Raw genomic sequence first — 17,063 nt, forward strand, 5'->3', positions numbered from 1 at the left:
CCTTGCGTCCACCCCATGATCCGTCAACCCAAAGCAATGTTTCAACGTGGTCAACATAAGGCATTTTTACATACTGTTTAGACTGAAAGATTCCGTCGCGTGCGAGCGCTCCGGCGCACTGCGACCTACGACCCTTTAAAGGGAGCGCCGGAGCGCCCGCACGCGACGGAATCTTTCAGTCTACATACTGTTGAGAGTATCTAAAATAGCCAGGGATTATACTGTTGTTAAAACAACTTCTCTGAGATGCAACAGCGATTGCATTGCCAAATTTTGTCCTTGACGGCACTCAAAATAAGCCCCACTGGCACTTGCTGCTGTAACGGCCATAGTGTCATCTATATCGCAAGCCATAGGAAATATGGTTGCCCAGAGCGTCGATCTTTCTGTATTTATTGAATTGAAGACGTCATCTTTCTGTGTTTATTGAATTGAAGACATGTTCAAATCGCTCAATGACAACAAAGTAAACATCCATCGCTTAAAGTAGACTTAGTGACATTGTATATTTGAAAGCCGAAACGTTTTTACTGAATTTGGTGACGTCAACTTAAAAGGAAATACTTCAGCAGGATTCTATACTCTGTTAGGTCCAACGATTAGACTTGGAAAGAAGAGCTGTACATTGATGGCTGTCATTTGAGTTAGATCTTAATAATGTAAGAATCTACGTTACATTTTGTTTAACGGGGATAGATACCGGACATATAAGACACGGTACTTTCATATTTCTAATCATCATTGACCATCATTGACCTATAGCCACACAACAAATCCACATAGACAACTCCTGAGGCAAAATTCTTGTTACCGTGAAGAGCCTGGTTTTATATCTATTCTTCGTTTGATATGACGAGACTAGGTATGGTAGCGAAGACGGCATTCGGAGAAGCAGACAAAAAATACAAACCCGAAAATTGCCGCAATTTCACAAATATATTTCTCCTGTGCAATCGATCTTCCCCGTTTCAAACTGGACGCATGTGATTCAGTTTATCCCAGAAAGACCTAATTTTGATTTAAGTTAATGGTTCCACATGCTCTTATTTGTCAACAGCGTAATGTTACCGGGAGGGGGAGGGACCTGTTGACTATGGAAAATACGGTAGTGCGAGAAGAAGAGGTTGACACTGTGGTGGATTGGGAGGGGGGCAGTTGTCTCCTGTCCCCCGCTGGCTACGACCCTGAGTGATATGTCTGTCGTCCTACTAATCATACACAAAATCTGAACTTTCTTTTCATATGATACATTGACATCCAGTCTGACAAATGTGCAATGCCACGATCGATTTTCTATTCTAGAAAGCTATAAATCGATTTAATTAATGGGTCTACGTGCCCTTATATGTCAACAGCGTAGTGTTACGGGGACTGGGGGCTGTCGACTATGCAAAATACGATAGTGCGACAAGAAGTGGTTGTCCCTATAAACAGCAGCTTTGAACTCAGGGCCGTATAAGGGGCAGAACCTATCTTAGCTAGAATTTAGGGAATTTTTTAAAAGTATGTTAACGCAAGGAACGACACGGAGACAAGTGTTTGGCCGAAATCCGGGGTTATGCATGCACTGCCATAGCGGGGGCGACGAGGCGTCATTGCGGCCTGGATGGCGGTACCGGGCTCTGGGTACCGTGCATCGGGCAACGTGTTACCGGTCGCCCGCAGCAGACCCATGACAGTACCCCCCTGGAACTTTATTGTATAAAGCAAGCGGTATATAGACGTACAATATCTTTTATTGTGAGCTGCTAGCCTGCAGCGAGGCTTTATTTATTATTATTATTTTTCTTTTTTTCTTTTTTGTTTTTTGCGGAGGGTGGGCGGGAATTTTGTGGTGTGAACTTGAGCGTGGCAGAAGTTGAAATGGACGAGCTATGGCTTTGCTCACACTGATATGCGCATGGATAATGACGTGGAAAGGGTGACGCAATTTGTTGATAACGGTAAATGAGGGCAGTTGGTAGATAAGGTTACGTCTCAAGTGCATCCAGCCAGTGGTAGGAATAGGTGGCGCATGGTGACCCATACATGTCAAGGTCAAAACCCTTTTCCCCGCGTCCTTCCAGACGTTAACAATGATTATAGCAAAGCCATAATCACCCAATATTGACAGTGTTTTGTATCTCGGCGGACTGCTGCCCCCAGTCCCCCGCTGGCCATGGCCCTGAGTGATATGTGTATCGTCCTACTAACCATGCACGTCTTAACTTTATTTTCATAAGACACATTGACATCCAGCCTGACAAATTAGCAATTTAACTATCTATGACCATGAAGTTCTACAAAACAACACCAACAAAACAGACCAAATGAAGTTACTGCCACTTCCAAAAGACCCGGTGCTTTGAAGTCAAAATGTTTAAAACGTCGCTGTTCTTCCCTGTGATACTTGAAATCAACGACTGTCATGGCGCCATCAAGTGTTGATTTTATCATCATGGGTGACGTGACTTGCCAGCTGCAGTGGAATATAATTATGTTCTTACATAAGATGTTCTTACATAAAGTATGTTCTTACCTAAGACGGGCTACACAAAACGAAATTATCAGAACACATATTACGGATAGAACCAATTGAGTTTTTAACAAGCCTCTAAGGATTTTTGAAAGGCTGTCGAATGGTTTGATTTCTCCTGGAAATTTGGGCGATTTTTAAAGTTCTTTCATCTATTTATTTTTTATTTCTTTTACTATGGCATTTTTGCCTTTAACAGTATGTTATGGATGGAAGTGTTTTGCTTTTCTTTACCACATATGATCTCTTCCAGAAATCTATGAGTTCGATACACGTTTGACACATCTTTGGCTAGGCGACTTAGTTTCATACGTTGTGAGATGGAATCCGATCGAACATTTACTGCATTTTCTACCCAGGGTTGATAGCTCTGCTTGTGAAAATTATCGTCCCCTAGGCTGTCTTTCGTCCAGTTAAGTGACAAGTTCATTGCCTTGATAAAGTTTGTATGGATAGCGAGTATTTGAGTGCGAGTGCTTCATGAACTCCACAGCGCATGGAGGGTTAGCATTTAGAATAGTTGTAACAACTTAGCTCGATTATTGAACCACCCTATTTTCAGGGTGGGGATTTGGCCGAACGGTTTTGATTGTGATGTCACTGCTAGTGACTCGGTGCCATACGTTGTAAATTCGAATCAAATCGAAAAATTACCGAATTATGTACACAGGTTTGACTTATTTGTTCCGTACAGTAAATTATGATATCTCTTTTTACAAAAATTACAAAATTAAATCTAGCAGTGGCTTCTACACCACTAGATTCAGATAAACGACAAACAAGCTATTGTTATGCTGACGTTTTGTAGGTTGTAATTTATATAAAAATGACTACCCTGTCCACATGCAGTAACGTAGGGAACTCGAACGTTGTTGGCAATTGTCGTCTGTTAATAAAACTGAAAGACAGTCGTTGTTTATATTTCCTGTTCTTCTAGTATGTCGCTCCGAGTACAGCTTGGCTTCCTTGACATTCACTCTAGGTGGGGTGGGGGTTACCAGTGCTTTTATTTGCTTAGTTTCCAAACAAATTCCACGCTCATTTATGCAGGGGTATTGTTTGAGCACGATGGAGTGCAAAGTGTATGTCATTATATTTTTACAGCGCAATTTTAGCCAAGGCTGACTTATAAGCTGTATTTTTTGTTGTTCTTTTAGTGCCACGAACATCTGAACATCAAATATCTCATCTCCTGGCAAAGAACTATATAATGGCGCCATCAAGTGTTGATGTATAAGGAGTAAATGAGTAAAATGACTTGCCCACAGTGGTAGAAAATGTAAATTTGCAGATAGAAAGGTTTACACATAACAAAATTCTAGAACAAAACTAAGGGAGACCATCCAGGCTAGTTGCATTAAGAGGATTCACTGAATGAAATTTCTAAAAATTCTTTTTCAATGATTCTTCAACTTTGATATGTCATTGGCTATACGAATGGGTGAGAAAGATGAACCAGCGCCGTATTATCTTCGAAGTGGCTGTACAGAGCGTAAAAACCCGACAAGCGAAAACAATTTTAGAACAAATCGACAACAAATAACTTATACAAAATAATTCCGAAGAAAAAAATACATGAGAATCCCTTCCACCCCAAAAGAATTCCGAAAGGTGATGCAGAACCTTCCGTACAAATAAGGTCGGAAAGATAAAAAGTCTAAATGGAGGCATTAAAAACTTTAGTGAACGACAAATGAAAACGGTGTTAAAAACTTAGTGAACGACAAATGAAAACGGTGTTCTTACATCCAACGCATTGATCATATCAGTGTACAAGGCAAGATCTTACATGGCCTTGACGATTCCTTTAGTGAAATGTCAATACTATACTTGTTCCTTGATTGACATACATTTTTACATTTTCGTCCATAAGAGAGTATTACTTGCACCTTGACGTACGGAAGGCGATTCAAAGTGCGTGTATTCTCTTCGCCCTCCTCCCTATCAACATCAATCATTAATTTAATATTTGACTTTGCTAACTTCAGATCAAAAAAGAAAGGAAGAAATCAAAAGTGCTCTTAATCAGGTTAAGGTGTTACCTAGAGAGAGAGAAAGACTCAGCTATTCCTTGTTCGGAGCGCTCCTTCTCCCGGTAAAGTATTGCTGAAGTGTCCTTGCGGGCGAAGAATAAATCTAAACTTATTAAAATGAACTGTGAGCTTCATACGACTGTGCGACCAAATTCATTTGATGTCAGTGTATTCAAGCGTTGTATTCTGAAAAACGCTGACGATAAATTATGAATGCTTTCTCGCTCTTCTTTACTGCACTGAGCGGTTTATTTTCTCGCCCTTCGCTGAGACGCCTTGTCTCATTACCCTTGTCGTTATGCATAATAATTATTTTAACAGTAGCTGGTCAAATTACTCATATGCCATTAAACGAAAGTAAACGTATTGGCATTTTGACATGGTTTCAAGGATTAATTGATAATGCTCGACAGATGTCAAAAAGAGGTTCACTTATTTTCTCGCCCTTCGCTAAGGCGCGTTGTCTCATTACCCTTGTCGTTATGCATAATAATTATTTTAACAGTAGCTGGTCAAATTACTCAAATGCCATTAAACGAAAGTAAACGTATTGGCATTTCGACATGGTTTCAAGGATTAATTGATAATGCTCGACAGATGTTAAAAAGAGGTTCACCCTACGGACTTCATACCGTGCGTACTTCGTGGTTCCAATTATTACCAATACAATACTGAAAGAATAGCCTTCTATCGCCTTCTTTCCTCGTTGTATTTATTGGGCAGTTCCCCAAAATTTAAAGTTCTCGATCGATTTCCAGACAAGTATCTCGTCAAAAGCTTCCTCAGAAAATCACAAATTACTGGATTGAGAGACTTATTTACCCTTTTAAACAATTCTTATCACTCTCTTGGCTCATGTCTTTTTCTGTGAGTACTACTTTACGTGGCGCCGATCCTCTGATGAACGTCATACAGGGGTATTTGCCTTCGTATTGCCCTATCCAATGGTTTCTTTTTCTCTGTATTCTGGGGGGATTTGCAGCGAAAAGTTAGGTTCTAGACAGCTCATTTTTTCCAGTTTTCGCAGACTTGATAGAGAAAAATTAAAATTTTCTGAGAGAAAATACTGACAATACTAAAATTCTGTTGCACATCATGAGATAAAGTGGTTATAGAACTGATCTTGAATGATGAACACTGTGATATATAATTAATAAACTTGCACCGATAAATTAATTCCACAGCATTATTTTCGAGGAGAAAAGCCACGAAATTTTCCTATCAAGTGAGTTACGAAGCGTTCATGAAGTAGTTTTTATCAAAGGGTGCACGTGTCTCCTGATGGTTCATTAGTAGGCCCCTTTCCGCATGAGGAAATAGCGATCTGTGATATAAAGTAAAACGCATGAAGATGGGAGGGACGACATAGGTGTGAAAGCGCGCGAACTACGACGTCATATCATGAACCGGTCTACAATTTAGTGCCGGGATAGCAATACCATCACGAATCCTATACCAACATTTACAAAATCTCGGAACTCAAGTGATATCTGTGATATTTGGGACAGGATGTTATGAATGGGGTTGCTAAAATTCCTTGTTCACGCCACGTTATTTGCTCACAGTCATATACATCAGAACAGGAGCCACACCTCACAGGTTTCGTGACGAGACAATTAGCAAAACTTCATTTTTCGTATGTTTTATACATGACATGATACTGTTTTCAGAAGCTTATGCATAAGCTTCTATATAAGCTGATAAAAACCTCTGCACTATACTTGCTTAAGTTTTCTCCCGGAGAACGCAGATGTGATCTGATTTTTTTGCCTTTGGGCATTTTCTTTTCAGTAGAGTCCGGACCGGCTTTGAATTTCTCTCCCTTTGGGTGACTGCATCAATATTGAAAACATTCTCTGAGTAAATAGACATGCATATTCCATTTTGGTCATGGGTTTACATTGTCGCAAAATATGGAAAGATATAGACTTTCAAATCCTCAGTTTAGGCAGAATGTGATCGGGTTCCTTCCTTTAAACTTTTCACGACTGCATTAAACCTTAATGGACTGTGTCACTCCGAAGCGATTCGCTGCTGTCGTGAGGAAGAGTGTTTCCGTACGTGACAACACCAACTTCATGCATCCTGCATGATATCTTGATGAATACTCTTCGTAATTTCTTGAGGATGCAGGATGACTTTCAAACGAGCCGCCGCCCTAAAACGCAAGTAAAGTTCTTCTTCTGTTAAAGATTCATCAAAACAACCATACCGTCAGGTAATGGGGGTATCGGCTTGTTTCTTGGAAGCTAGAGGGGTTTTCACTTTCTCCATCCTTCTTGTTTTCCTGTAAATCTACCAGGCAGTTACTAAACCCCTGAAGGGTGTTTCTTTCATTCCGTAAACTCAAAGATATGTTTGTGACATTTGAAGGAAGAATACGTCATGTGCCTACATACGATGGACATGCAGAAATTTCGATACGGCTCCGTTTAACTTCTCTCAGGGGGGTGACTGGGTAATCTATTGAATGCTTACATGTACACAAAGCATTCGAATTCTGTCGAAGATCACGACAATTCTCTATTTCCCTTAGCCTACTTACATCTAAGAAAAGGAGCATTAAAATTTAATGGATAGAGACCCTTCACGGGGACTTTCTGAGTGTATGTTCTTAGCTCTTTGCAAACCGACGATTTAGTCGCTATGCATTATGACACAGCGTTAAAAGCCTTGGACACCCTAAAACTGATCAAAACCCAAAAGACATTCTGTATTTGCATAAATTCAGAAGAAATCGAATCATTGTATCAGAAGATAGTGTCGGAATAAAATGTTTTGTTCTTAAATCACTGAATGTTGGGATACAAAAATTAAAAATGAAGAATTGAACGGGATACATTTCATCAAAATTATCGAGTGCACTGTGAAGGGTGTTTCAAAAAGACGACTTGAGTTCATTGTCCTGTATCAATTAGCGAATTATTGCAGCATCAACATAATATATTGAAGTACGAATTGAAACACATAGCGTTTTTTACGGAATACGATTTTTCTTCGGTTTAAACACACTGCTTCCCCAGTTGTGAACTACTTAACAATTAAGTATATTCCCAATTCCGGATTTCATCGGATTATTTATTAAAATGCAGTATGGTCGGTCATTATATGCTTGAGCATAAACGTTTCCGTCCTAAACTGAAATTGCCAGGAAGAAATGTTCAGGAGTCTCGAAAAATGATTCAAAATAAAATCGGAAACCCTCTTTCGGTAAATGTTTTACCTCATTGTGACTAGTCACTAGGCATCGTGGTATAAAGGTCAGGTATCGAACTCACTTTCAGAGCTCCAGGTTTGAGCATGGTGCATGGTATGCCCTTGGACAGGACACTCAGCCGCAGACAGGCCACAGTCCGTTCCATGCGTCCTTTAGTGGCCGTTGATAAGTACCCCCGTCCTGTACTTTGGCTTTAGTTACTTTGATATGAACGTCTTAAATATTATAAACATATAATTTTCGTTTTGCCGACATTGAAAGAGTCGGCGTTTTTATCTGGTTTGTGAGAAAGCAATCTTTGTAAATGTTAGAATACACTGCTGTCAATGAATGTAAGTGTGAATGTTAGGCTCTATGTCCGGACTCGATTCACAAAGGTTTTTCATCTATATTCACAAAGGGAGATCCGCAGGGTTAAAATATTATTGATGTGAATACGACATTATAGTTTATGAGCTCCACGACATGTAACACTGTCGTCTGCTCCGAGCGCGTCACGTATGAGATGTGCGGAACAGACAATTAGACTTACTAACTCTCTATCTACCTCAGTCTCCGCCAGTCTCTATCTTTATGCTATTATCTGTGTTTCTGTGTCTGTCCGTTTTTGTGACCCCTCTTTCTCCAGAACACTTCATTGACATTTCATAGAAAAATCTTTTATCGGGGTATAGTGAGTGCATTAATTTTCTTTCCCGGAATCACCTTAACAACCGCAAATGGGAGTTCCTCACAGTACTGGTCTATTACTGTAGTATTATAATCAGAATTTATTCCCGATATCACGTGTGTCTGTTTCATATCAGAGCATGTGTCATATTTGTGCGTTCTGTACATGACGAAAGCAAATGTATTATGCTGCAAAAGTCGATATTGAAGGAATGAAAGATAGCGAGCTGACAAAAAGCTTTCTTGATAGTCAAAGTTGAGCAAAAAGTAAAGAAAATTAACAGGGGAGGCGTAGGGCGCAAGGCGTTAGTTTTACATTCATTTTGTCCAAGCCAAAGGATACATGTTTAAGGTATGCTATGAACCCTTATTCATATTATAATAACTAACCAGAAAAATACCAATTTTGAAGGAAAAAAATGAGTGCGAAGGCACTGGAACATGGACAAGAAAAAAAAAAAATATCTAAACAATTATCGCGTATGACACAATCCCAGCTTGATCAAGTGCATCAACTATACATAAACGTTATACATCGACTTTTACCAAGATTAAAATTGTGCCCAGACATAAAAATTAATCATGAAAGAATGGCCAAAGGCAATGTTGACTCGTACCATAACATAAGCTGATGTAACTACAAAATCACAGTACACTGTCCATGTATAAAGTTTTCATGGAATCTGCTCAAGCATGTCAGAATAGTGGTTCCAAAATGGGGGAGGGATTATATAATAAAGTAATCGTCCAGCGGCAACATTTGATCATATCTCAAAAAATGTTTACGTGCATGATCATTATACAATATCTTACACAAAATTTGGGTGAAATCAGTTCAGACAAGCCCAATCAACGGCTTTGCGCATGAAAAATTATAACAGAATGGCCCCCGGCAACTACATTCGATTGCATCACGACACAAATTGACGTGCATTATATATGCCAGAGTTAATTACGGTGATTTCATCGCAAAATGGTTATAAACTTTACCTAAAGAATATATTTAAATTGAACCTTTTTCTTATGATATAATCTCACGGTCTGTTCAATGTAATTTGCAATACTTTACATCACTATGCTGCCCTTATCCTTTTTTGTGGTCATTGATGTTGCTCTGTGTGTTCTACAGGTAGATAAATGACGTCACTATGAATGTCACATCCCAGACGGGATGCGGGCGTCGCTTCAAATTGCAGGCAAATTGACCATTGATCGGCTATTGTTTGTTTACTTTGTAAGTCAAACGACTAGTAGTCGAGGAGCGGTCAAATATTGCTGACGTGGAACGTATATATATTGGATTTACCATAAAGTGTCTGTGCTGATTTGAGCTTTTGATACTCTTCAGAAAATTTGATTATAGGAGAGAAACCCGGAATCGAATGGTCGTATATGAAATTTTTCAAGTGAAACACAGTGTGACAGGGTTTCAGTGAAGGGGTGTCATTTAATTGGGCCTTATTCTGTACATTCCAAGAGACGTACACACACGACGACTTAGGCACGTTAAAGAAATATTTTCTTGGATTTAACACTATTGTTAGATCAGTGATGTTATTTGAAGAGCTTACTGAAAGTACTATTTCATCGTATTTTAAATCAAAACTCAAGCTAAGTGATTCGAAGGAGACATCTTCGGGTAGTGGATGCGATGTTGGACACATTATAGGATGATGGTGAGCTTGACACTCTTGCATAATGTTGTATCCTTGAGCACGACACATTACTCCACATTGCTCGATTAGGTACTTGGGCAGTTTTTCCTGAAAACGAGCCATTGCTTGTTGGATGTTGGTGCAGGGTGAATAAATAACATTCAGTGCGTTATTTGTTTGACGCATGGGTTTTATTTCTGGATTTGTCGTAAACGTCTAGCTGACTTTCGATATTTATCCTGGTGAAATTTAAAACCTAATTTTATATTCTTCGAATATTATAATTTTGGATACATTTGTGGTGCGGCTTTCTCCGTCAGCACGTATTTTAACTAATATTTTCAATTGCTGTCAATTTCATACACGTAACAGTAGAAAAAATAGTAAATATTGACGGTATAGAAAAGAAAGACAAACAAAAGCCTGCGACTGAAGAAAATATTATCCGAAAGTACCGGAGGCACAAGATACAGCCAATTAAAGACAACATTTATCAAATTAGCTACAACTTTCTTCTCAATATATAACCAAACAGAACACAAATCAAGAAAAACCAACGATAAATGTATTCTATGAGAGCACATGAGGTTTACCCACATCTTTATATTCGATGTCGAAGGCAAACGATCTTCCTGGAAAGGATCATGATTTATATTCAATTGTAGGTGACAGTAAGTTTTAAATTATCTTGGAACAGTTTGCTTGGACAAAATTTAGTAAAAAATGAAATTTGACCTTTAAAATATCACTAATATATGCGTTACAAGCAATATTTCTATGCGGTTGAAATCTGCACCTAATAGTTAAAATTACTTAGCGGATGTATCTAGGATGAGCTGTGGAAGACAAAGAAATTTTGAGGAATATTATTAAATTGAAACTAAAAAAAGGTCTTCAAAAACATGTAACGTGACTCTCAATTTTTTAAAGAAGTATTCAACGCTTTTGATAGAATTTAGAGTACTGTAAGAATTGTGACAATTCATATACAGATGTAACACTAGTATGAATCTGCAAATGTTTTCACTTATATAGTTCGCATAGGATAGGATAGTATTCTCTACATTTCATCTGCGTACTGTACACCCCAGAATAGTTGATGAGGTTTGTTATTCTCTCAAGCCAAACGCCATTTCCTCTTCACAGCATTGCTCGTGACTTCAGAATTAGGTTAGGGTATTCAAAAGTATTGAAAACACATAACTGATTATGTGTTTTATTCTCGGTTGCGCGTCTGACACCTTGATGTCAAAGAGTAAAGAACTATCTTTTTGCGGCCTTCCTCAGTTTCTGACTGAAACACGGAGACCGTTAGTTTTTTCTTATTTTCACGAGTTTCCATTGTCAAAGCTAGAATTTCACTACTTACAACGTACCCTAAAGACTTGAACAGTTTACAAATGTACACCGATCTATTCGGCACACGCCTGTCGGCTAAAACCTCTCTCATCCTTATGGATGTAATTCATTCACATACATCTTTAGGTTTTCATTTCTGCAGTTGTGATTCTACAATGCTGTTCTTGGTAGAAAGTATATTTGCGTTCGCAATTGACGTCTGGAAGTTTTTCATTTAGCAAATGTGAATTGTTGTAGGAAATTAGATTGATGAAATAATGGCTCTTTTATGGATTAGTTGACGGTAGTATATCATCGTTTTTGCCTATCGGTTTACATGACAGAAGGTATTTCGTTTTCTATTTTTCCGGCTATATTTAATGTAGCGCATAGCATTTATATCGTCCCTCTACCAATCCAAAGCCCTTTGGTTTTACAGGTTTTGCTAATAGTCTCCAGTTACATCCTATAAAATATTCAATTGTTTTTTTTTTTGGTACTGGCATATCAAAATCAAAATTTCATCGTGTCCATTCACATCGAAGATTGTTTACAATAATAACCTACGAACGCGTCTTCAAGTCAGCAACTGAACGATGTAATGGCTATTTGCAAATGATAACGAGTTAAGCTATTCTCCAAACTTGAAACTATGAACTTACCAATAAGTGCAGGCAAGTCGTGTTCTTGCCGAATGAAAGCTTTGAAAAAGAGAAAAAACTTGTGGTATTTGTAAAACTCATTTTATTGTACCGAAAGAGGTGATTTATTGTCTTAAAGATTGTCAAATCTATTTTCCGCACGGTAAATATGTTGGCTTCAGTAGTCTGAAAAGCAGGGCGTTGGTTATTGTTTGCTTGTATTGTTTAAATGCCATTTCCCATTTCTCCATCTCCAGAACTTTTAAATCTGTCGGGAAGTATCGCAGAGAATGAGTTCTTTAGCATATATCTTTTTCGCACAATACAGTCAAAGAAATGTGTTTTTAAATCAACTTACTTCCAAGTATGAATGACTTAGTGTTTCGTCCGCAGCCGGTAGTAAAGTTGAGGTGCGAAATGCTGTGGTCAGTATTTCCAGGCATCGCAACAGAACTAATATTTGTAAACTTTCATATTGGTAACATGTATGGAACGTGATATAGTTATTTGCTCTGTTCCCATTTTCAATATTGTAACATGAGCAATGAATTAAGTTCTTGCAATTTCCTATCGAAATGTGAACGGGGCCACCTGCTTCTAGGTAATATACTAAATAGAAGTATAGACAGTAAAGGCTGAGTGCTTTTGATGACATTAAAGTGTATCTTTAAAGTACGTGCATACACAATTTTCTTATGAAAACACGTAAAACCTCGTTTGCTAATTACGCCGTTCCTCATTTCAAAAGAGTTTGTTATTCATTCATAATATTAAGATGGCAGGAATCTTCTCGAATAGTTATAGCACCACACTGTCTACGTTTACTATTGTCGCATCAATATATAAACATGCGTTTTTAATTGTTAGCCATGTGTTACAGCTGAATGTCTTATAGACAGAAAACATATTACCTGTCCTTAATCAAATTGAAATATGCTAAAGGAGAGCAGCCCATATAATCCCATTACTGTTTTTCCATAGCTATTTAGGGGGAAGATGGACAATTATTGAAAATGAGACTTACTAATATTGCCATCGGTATGTATTGTTGCTACAGTTTTAAAACGCAAATCGTAAATGGCTAACTTTATTTACAGTATCATAGTTGTCCTTGTGGTTAATGGTCAAACTAGTCCACAATAAGTTTACCTGTAATCAAATAACTGAAGTCTAAATCATAATCTCATATTTCACAACAATCATAATTCCATTCTACTTTATTCCCGACACTATATTATTGCCCCAAGATTGTTTAGTAATACTGTAATATCTCCGATCATTGTTTTGTATTTTATTCTTTTCAATTTAGTTTTGTAATGACTTACAATAATGACTCTAACCAATATTAACCCTTCAAGTGACGTATCATGAGAATGATTTCTCATTATTTATTTTCCAGACTTTTGAAGTAACCTTTTATCTTCCTTTCAGTGGTGTGTTGTTTTAACAACTGCTTAATTATTCATATGCAATTACCGGACATCGAATCTTTACCTCCACTTTCTGTGTTGACAGTTCGTTCCGTCCTCTTTGACATCGTAGATGGGAGCCACCTTCCTCCCCTTTGTTTCGGCCGACTCATCTTTACTCATTATAGATACATAACAAAGTCATGACAATATGCAGATTTTGAAACGATTTAAGTTTTACTCTTTCCGGACACTTTGCACTCCTTTACTTTACTTACGGCGCTCGCACTTTTTCCTTCAGACACAGAAATGTAGGCTCTTTGAGCCTTTGACGTACTGACTTCAGTGAAAAGCCCCGTCTGTTTTATCGTCGTGGACAATGCCTTTGTAGATAGCCGGCCTTTCTAGATATTGTAACCTTGTAGAAGTATCGTAAATAAACTATTTGAATCATGATGTATCATTAGCCTGGATGTGCATTATTTACGGCCCCTCAAACAAGTAACCAGGATATGAATGACCATCAAACACAAGAAATTTACCGAACGATTATGACCAACTCCAATCAGCTACTTGACAATACAATAACTTTAATATCATCGTTCATGAAGTTACATCTTTCAAGTTACAATAATAGGCCTACATGCGTCCATGTGATAGTTTGGCTTCAGTACCAAACATACATGCAAATAGCCATGAAAGAATATATGTTGTAATCCTATCAACTACAAATTTAATAAACAAGAAGAGATAAATGCATTTCATAAAGTGTAAACACACAGAAATCTACAGTAATATTCTACCATCCCTAAACTACAATTTTGTTACAGTTTGTACTCGAAAAACGCGATGTGATTTAATACATTTACGAAATCTGAATAGTTCACAACTTATGCAGACATTTTGATAAATACACGGCTTTTGTCACCATTGCAGATTGAAGAGTAAGTAATTTTCAAAAGCAACATTTCACATATGGAGTACTTATTTAGGGATTTATGACGCAGACAGTGATATTATAGACTGGTGTATATCTAGCGCTTGTTATAACTTCCCCTTAGGTGGACAATATTCCAAAACCAAAAATTCCTATCTGTTGTGGGACTCGATCTTGTATGAGGCATGTTAACAATTTAAACATGTTAATATAAAGGGGACTAAATTGTCTATCTACATTAGTAAGACACACTTAAGCTTTGATACTTTTAAAAGCATTTGAGATGTTCCCATCATATGAGCACGATCTTGCTAAAGTTGCCACATTGCTTGATGTTATAGGCAATTTCCTTGTAGAATGGACTGCAGAGTAAGGGGGTTCGTACAGCGTGAACTTATTCCTGAAGATTGTCTTGTGAACAGGTAACCCCTTACTGTCGTCTAGTGTAATAGAAAGTAACACTGATTTACAAATTTTACAGTTCATACCACGTTCAAGGACCTCGGTAAAAATGTAAATTGTTTATATTTGTATTTCTGCCATTTACTACATTGAAATACAAATGTTGAAGTAGATATAGCATTTCTCTAAAATACACTATATATCAGACATTACCTATGACCGACTGCTTTGAACATTAAATCATTTTATAATATGCGAATACACAACGTATTTAGCGAGGGCCTTTCACATGATTCTTCTCATATGTTAAGCAAATATAAAAGCAACATATTTTCACTTGTAAAGCGATAACAACTGTAAGTTCGGGGTAGCTATCACCATCTATGTCAACACACACAAGAGAAAGGATTTTTGTGGAGCAAATACGACAAACTCTGTACCAGATAAGACCAGTGAACAAATAAAGAAACATTCAGTTTGGCACAAAATTAGTATCTAAACACTTAAGTTTAAAAAGGCTAATAGATTTGAAGCTTAACTTTCGATATAAATCACCTGAACATGAAAATAAAATTTTTGTATACCTTGTGTCTAATGGTAACATCATCGAAAAGAACCTATAAAGTCTGATAAATTGCACTTCGAAATTCAGTAATTATTATCCTCCTAACGCTTTGCCTTTATTTTCATCATAAATTGATTCTTACTATTAGCGATTTTATTTCCGTGATTTGGCTGTGGACAATTAGAACACAGTATCATATATTGGGCACCACCATCGAGGCTACAAACTTTCAAATGACAACAAAACAGCAAATTGCACGGTATACGTTAGAAAAGTTTAAAATCAACGACATATTTTTGTGTGGTCATCCTTCTATACAGTTCCAATATATGTGGTTATGCTCATGACATATCCATTTAGATTTTAACTTCAACTGTTTTCTGCAATAACAAGAGATGTGGCAGTCGTTGAAGGTATCACTTTGCGTACAGCACTTGTCGCAACAACTGCTGAAACCGTTTCAGAAACAGTAAGTTTACCCTTACTCTTAGCAGCTGAGGTCTTCGCATCTGGTTGCCTCTCTTTTCCATTTGGGCTGACGACTTTATTGCAGAAAAGCTTCCCAGTGAGTAACTCTCTGTAGGCGACTCTGAAATTCCTGTTGCTAGCCCCATAAAGTACTGGATTGAGAACACCGGCAATATGTATACACGGGTAGAGTAGGATAAATACTTCGACTGGTGGTGGTATTTTCAATAATATGTAGATATTAACAAGGACTGCATATGGTAGGTAGCCCATGACAACTAAAAACGACACTGCGAGCAGGACCTTCAACATCCTCACTTCCTGAGCGTTTTGCCCATTGTTTGTGCTTGTGCTTGGGCCTGGATAGACCTGGACACGTTTGCGGCTTTTTCGCACGTAGACGAAAATCAAGATGTAGAAGATGATGGTGAACAAACTGGGTACGTAATGTGTCAAGGCAAACCAGACTGTACTGATAGACACCCGGCAACGGAATGTAGGGGGAGAATACTTCGAGTGCGCCGGAAGGCTGACAAAAAAGAGTGTTAGCGGAAAACCCCATGAAAACAACAGAGCAAGTGTGACAGTTATTTTGTTTGTGATCCGACGATACATGTTGTGGTGTACTACGTACACGTATCGATTAACTGATATACAAGAGGTCAGTATTAATGATACGCTCATAAATGTTGGGTGGAGGATATTGTGAAAGACGCACAAAGTGTGTCCTAACGCCCAACCACGTTTTAGGTACGAGTCTATCGAGAATGAAGAGACCAGGACGGCAGCTGCGATGTCAGTCATACTCAAGTTCACCAGAAATGCATTTGCAAGCGTTCGCAACTTCTTCTTCAAAACGACTGCTCCAACGAAGACGATGTTGCCAAAAATGGCAATGATCGCAAAAAGTATCTCCAGCGTGGCGGTCAGTTGTGTTGTCCACACTCTTGGCATACCAATAGTAGCCTTAACTGGCTGGTTTTCGGATAGAGTGTCGTTCATTCTTCAAAGGATGATAAAACGCTTGGTTGAAGCAGGATTTCAAAGGAGATATGATTTGAAGAGGCGATAAGTTCTTGCAAAGTTGACGTTCAGCCGCAATATCAGATAAAGTTCACAATTTCTTTGATGTATTATATTTATACTGTAGAGAGACGACTCGATTTTTGGTAGGGGTGATCAGGGAGCAAGGATGGATATTAGACAGAAATGAG

At 38.1% G+C, this 17,063-nt stretch overlaps 1 protein-coding gene across 1 annotated transcript; it reads right to left on the minus strand.

Moving 5' to 3' along the window:
- Positions 1-15,750: 15,750 nt before the first annotated feature.
- On the minus strand, positions 15,751-16,851 carry LOC139139552 (histamine H2 receptor-like). Its single transcript, XM_070708465.1, has one exon. It carries the CDS (start codon positions 16,849-16,851, stop codon positions 15,751-15,753), a length of 1,101 nt encoding a protein of 366 aa, XP_070564566.1.
- Positions 16,852-17,063: the final 212 nt, after the last annotated feature.

Source organism: Ptychodera flava, chromosome 8, assembly GCF_041260155.1.
Source record: "Ptychodera flava strain L36383 chromosome 8, AS_Pfla_20210202, whole genome shotgun sequence".
Taxonomy (NCBI): domain Eukaryota; kingdom Metazoa; phylum Hemichordata; class Enteropneusta; family Ptychoderidae; genus Ptychodera; species Ptychodera flava.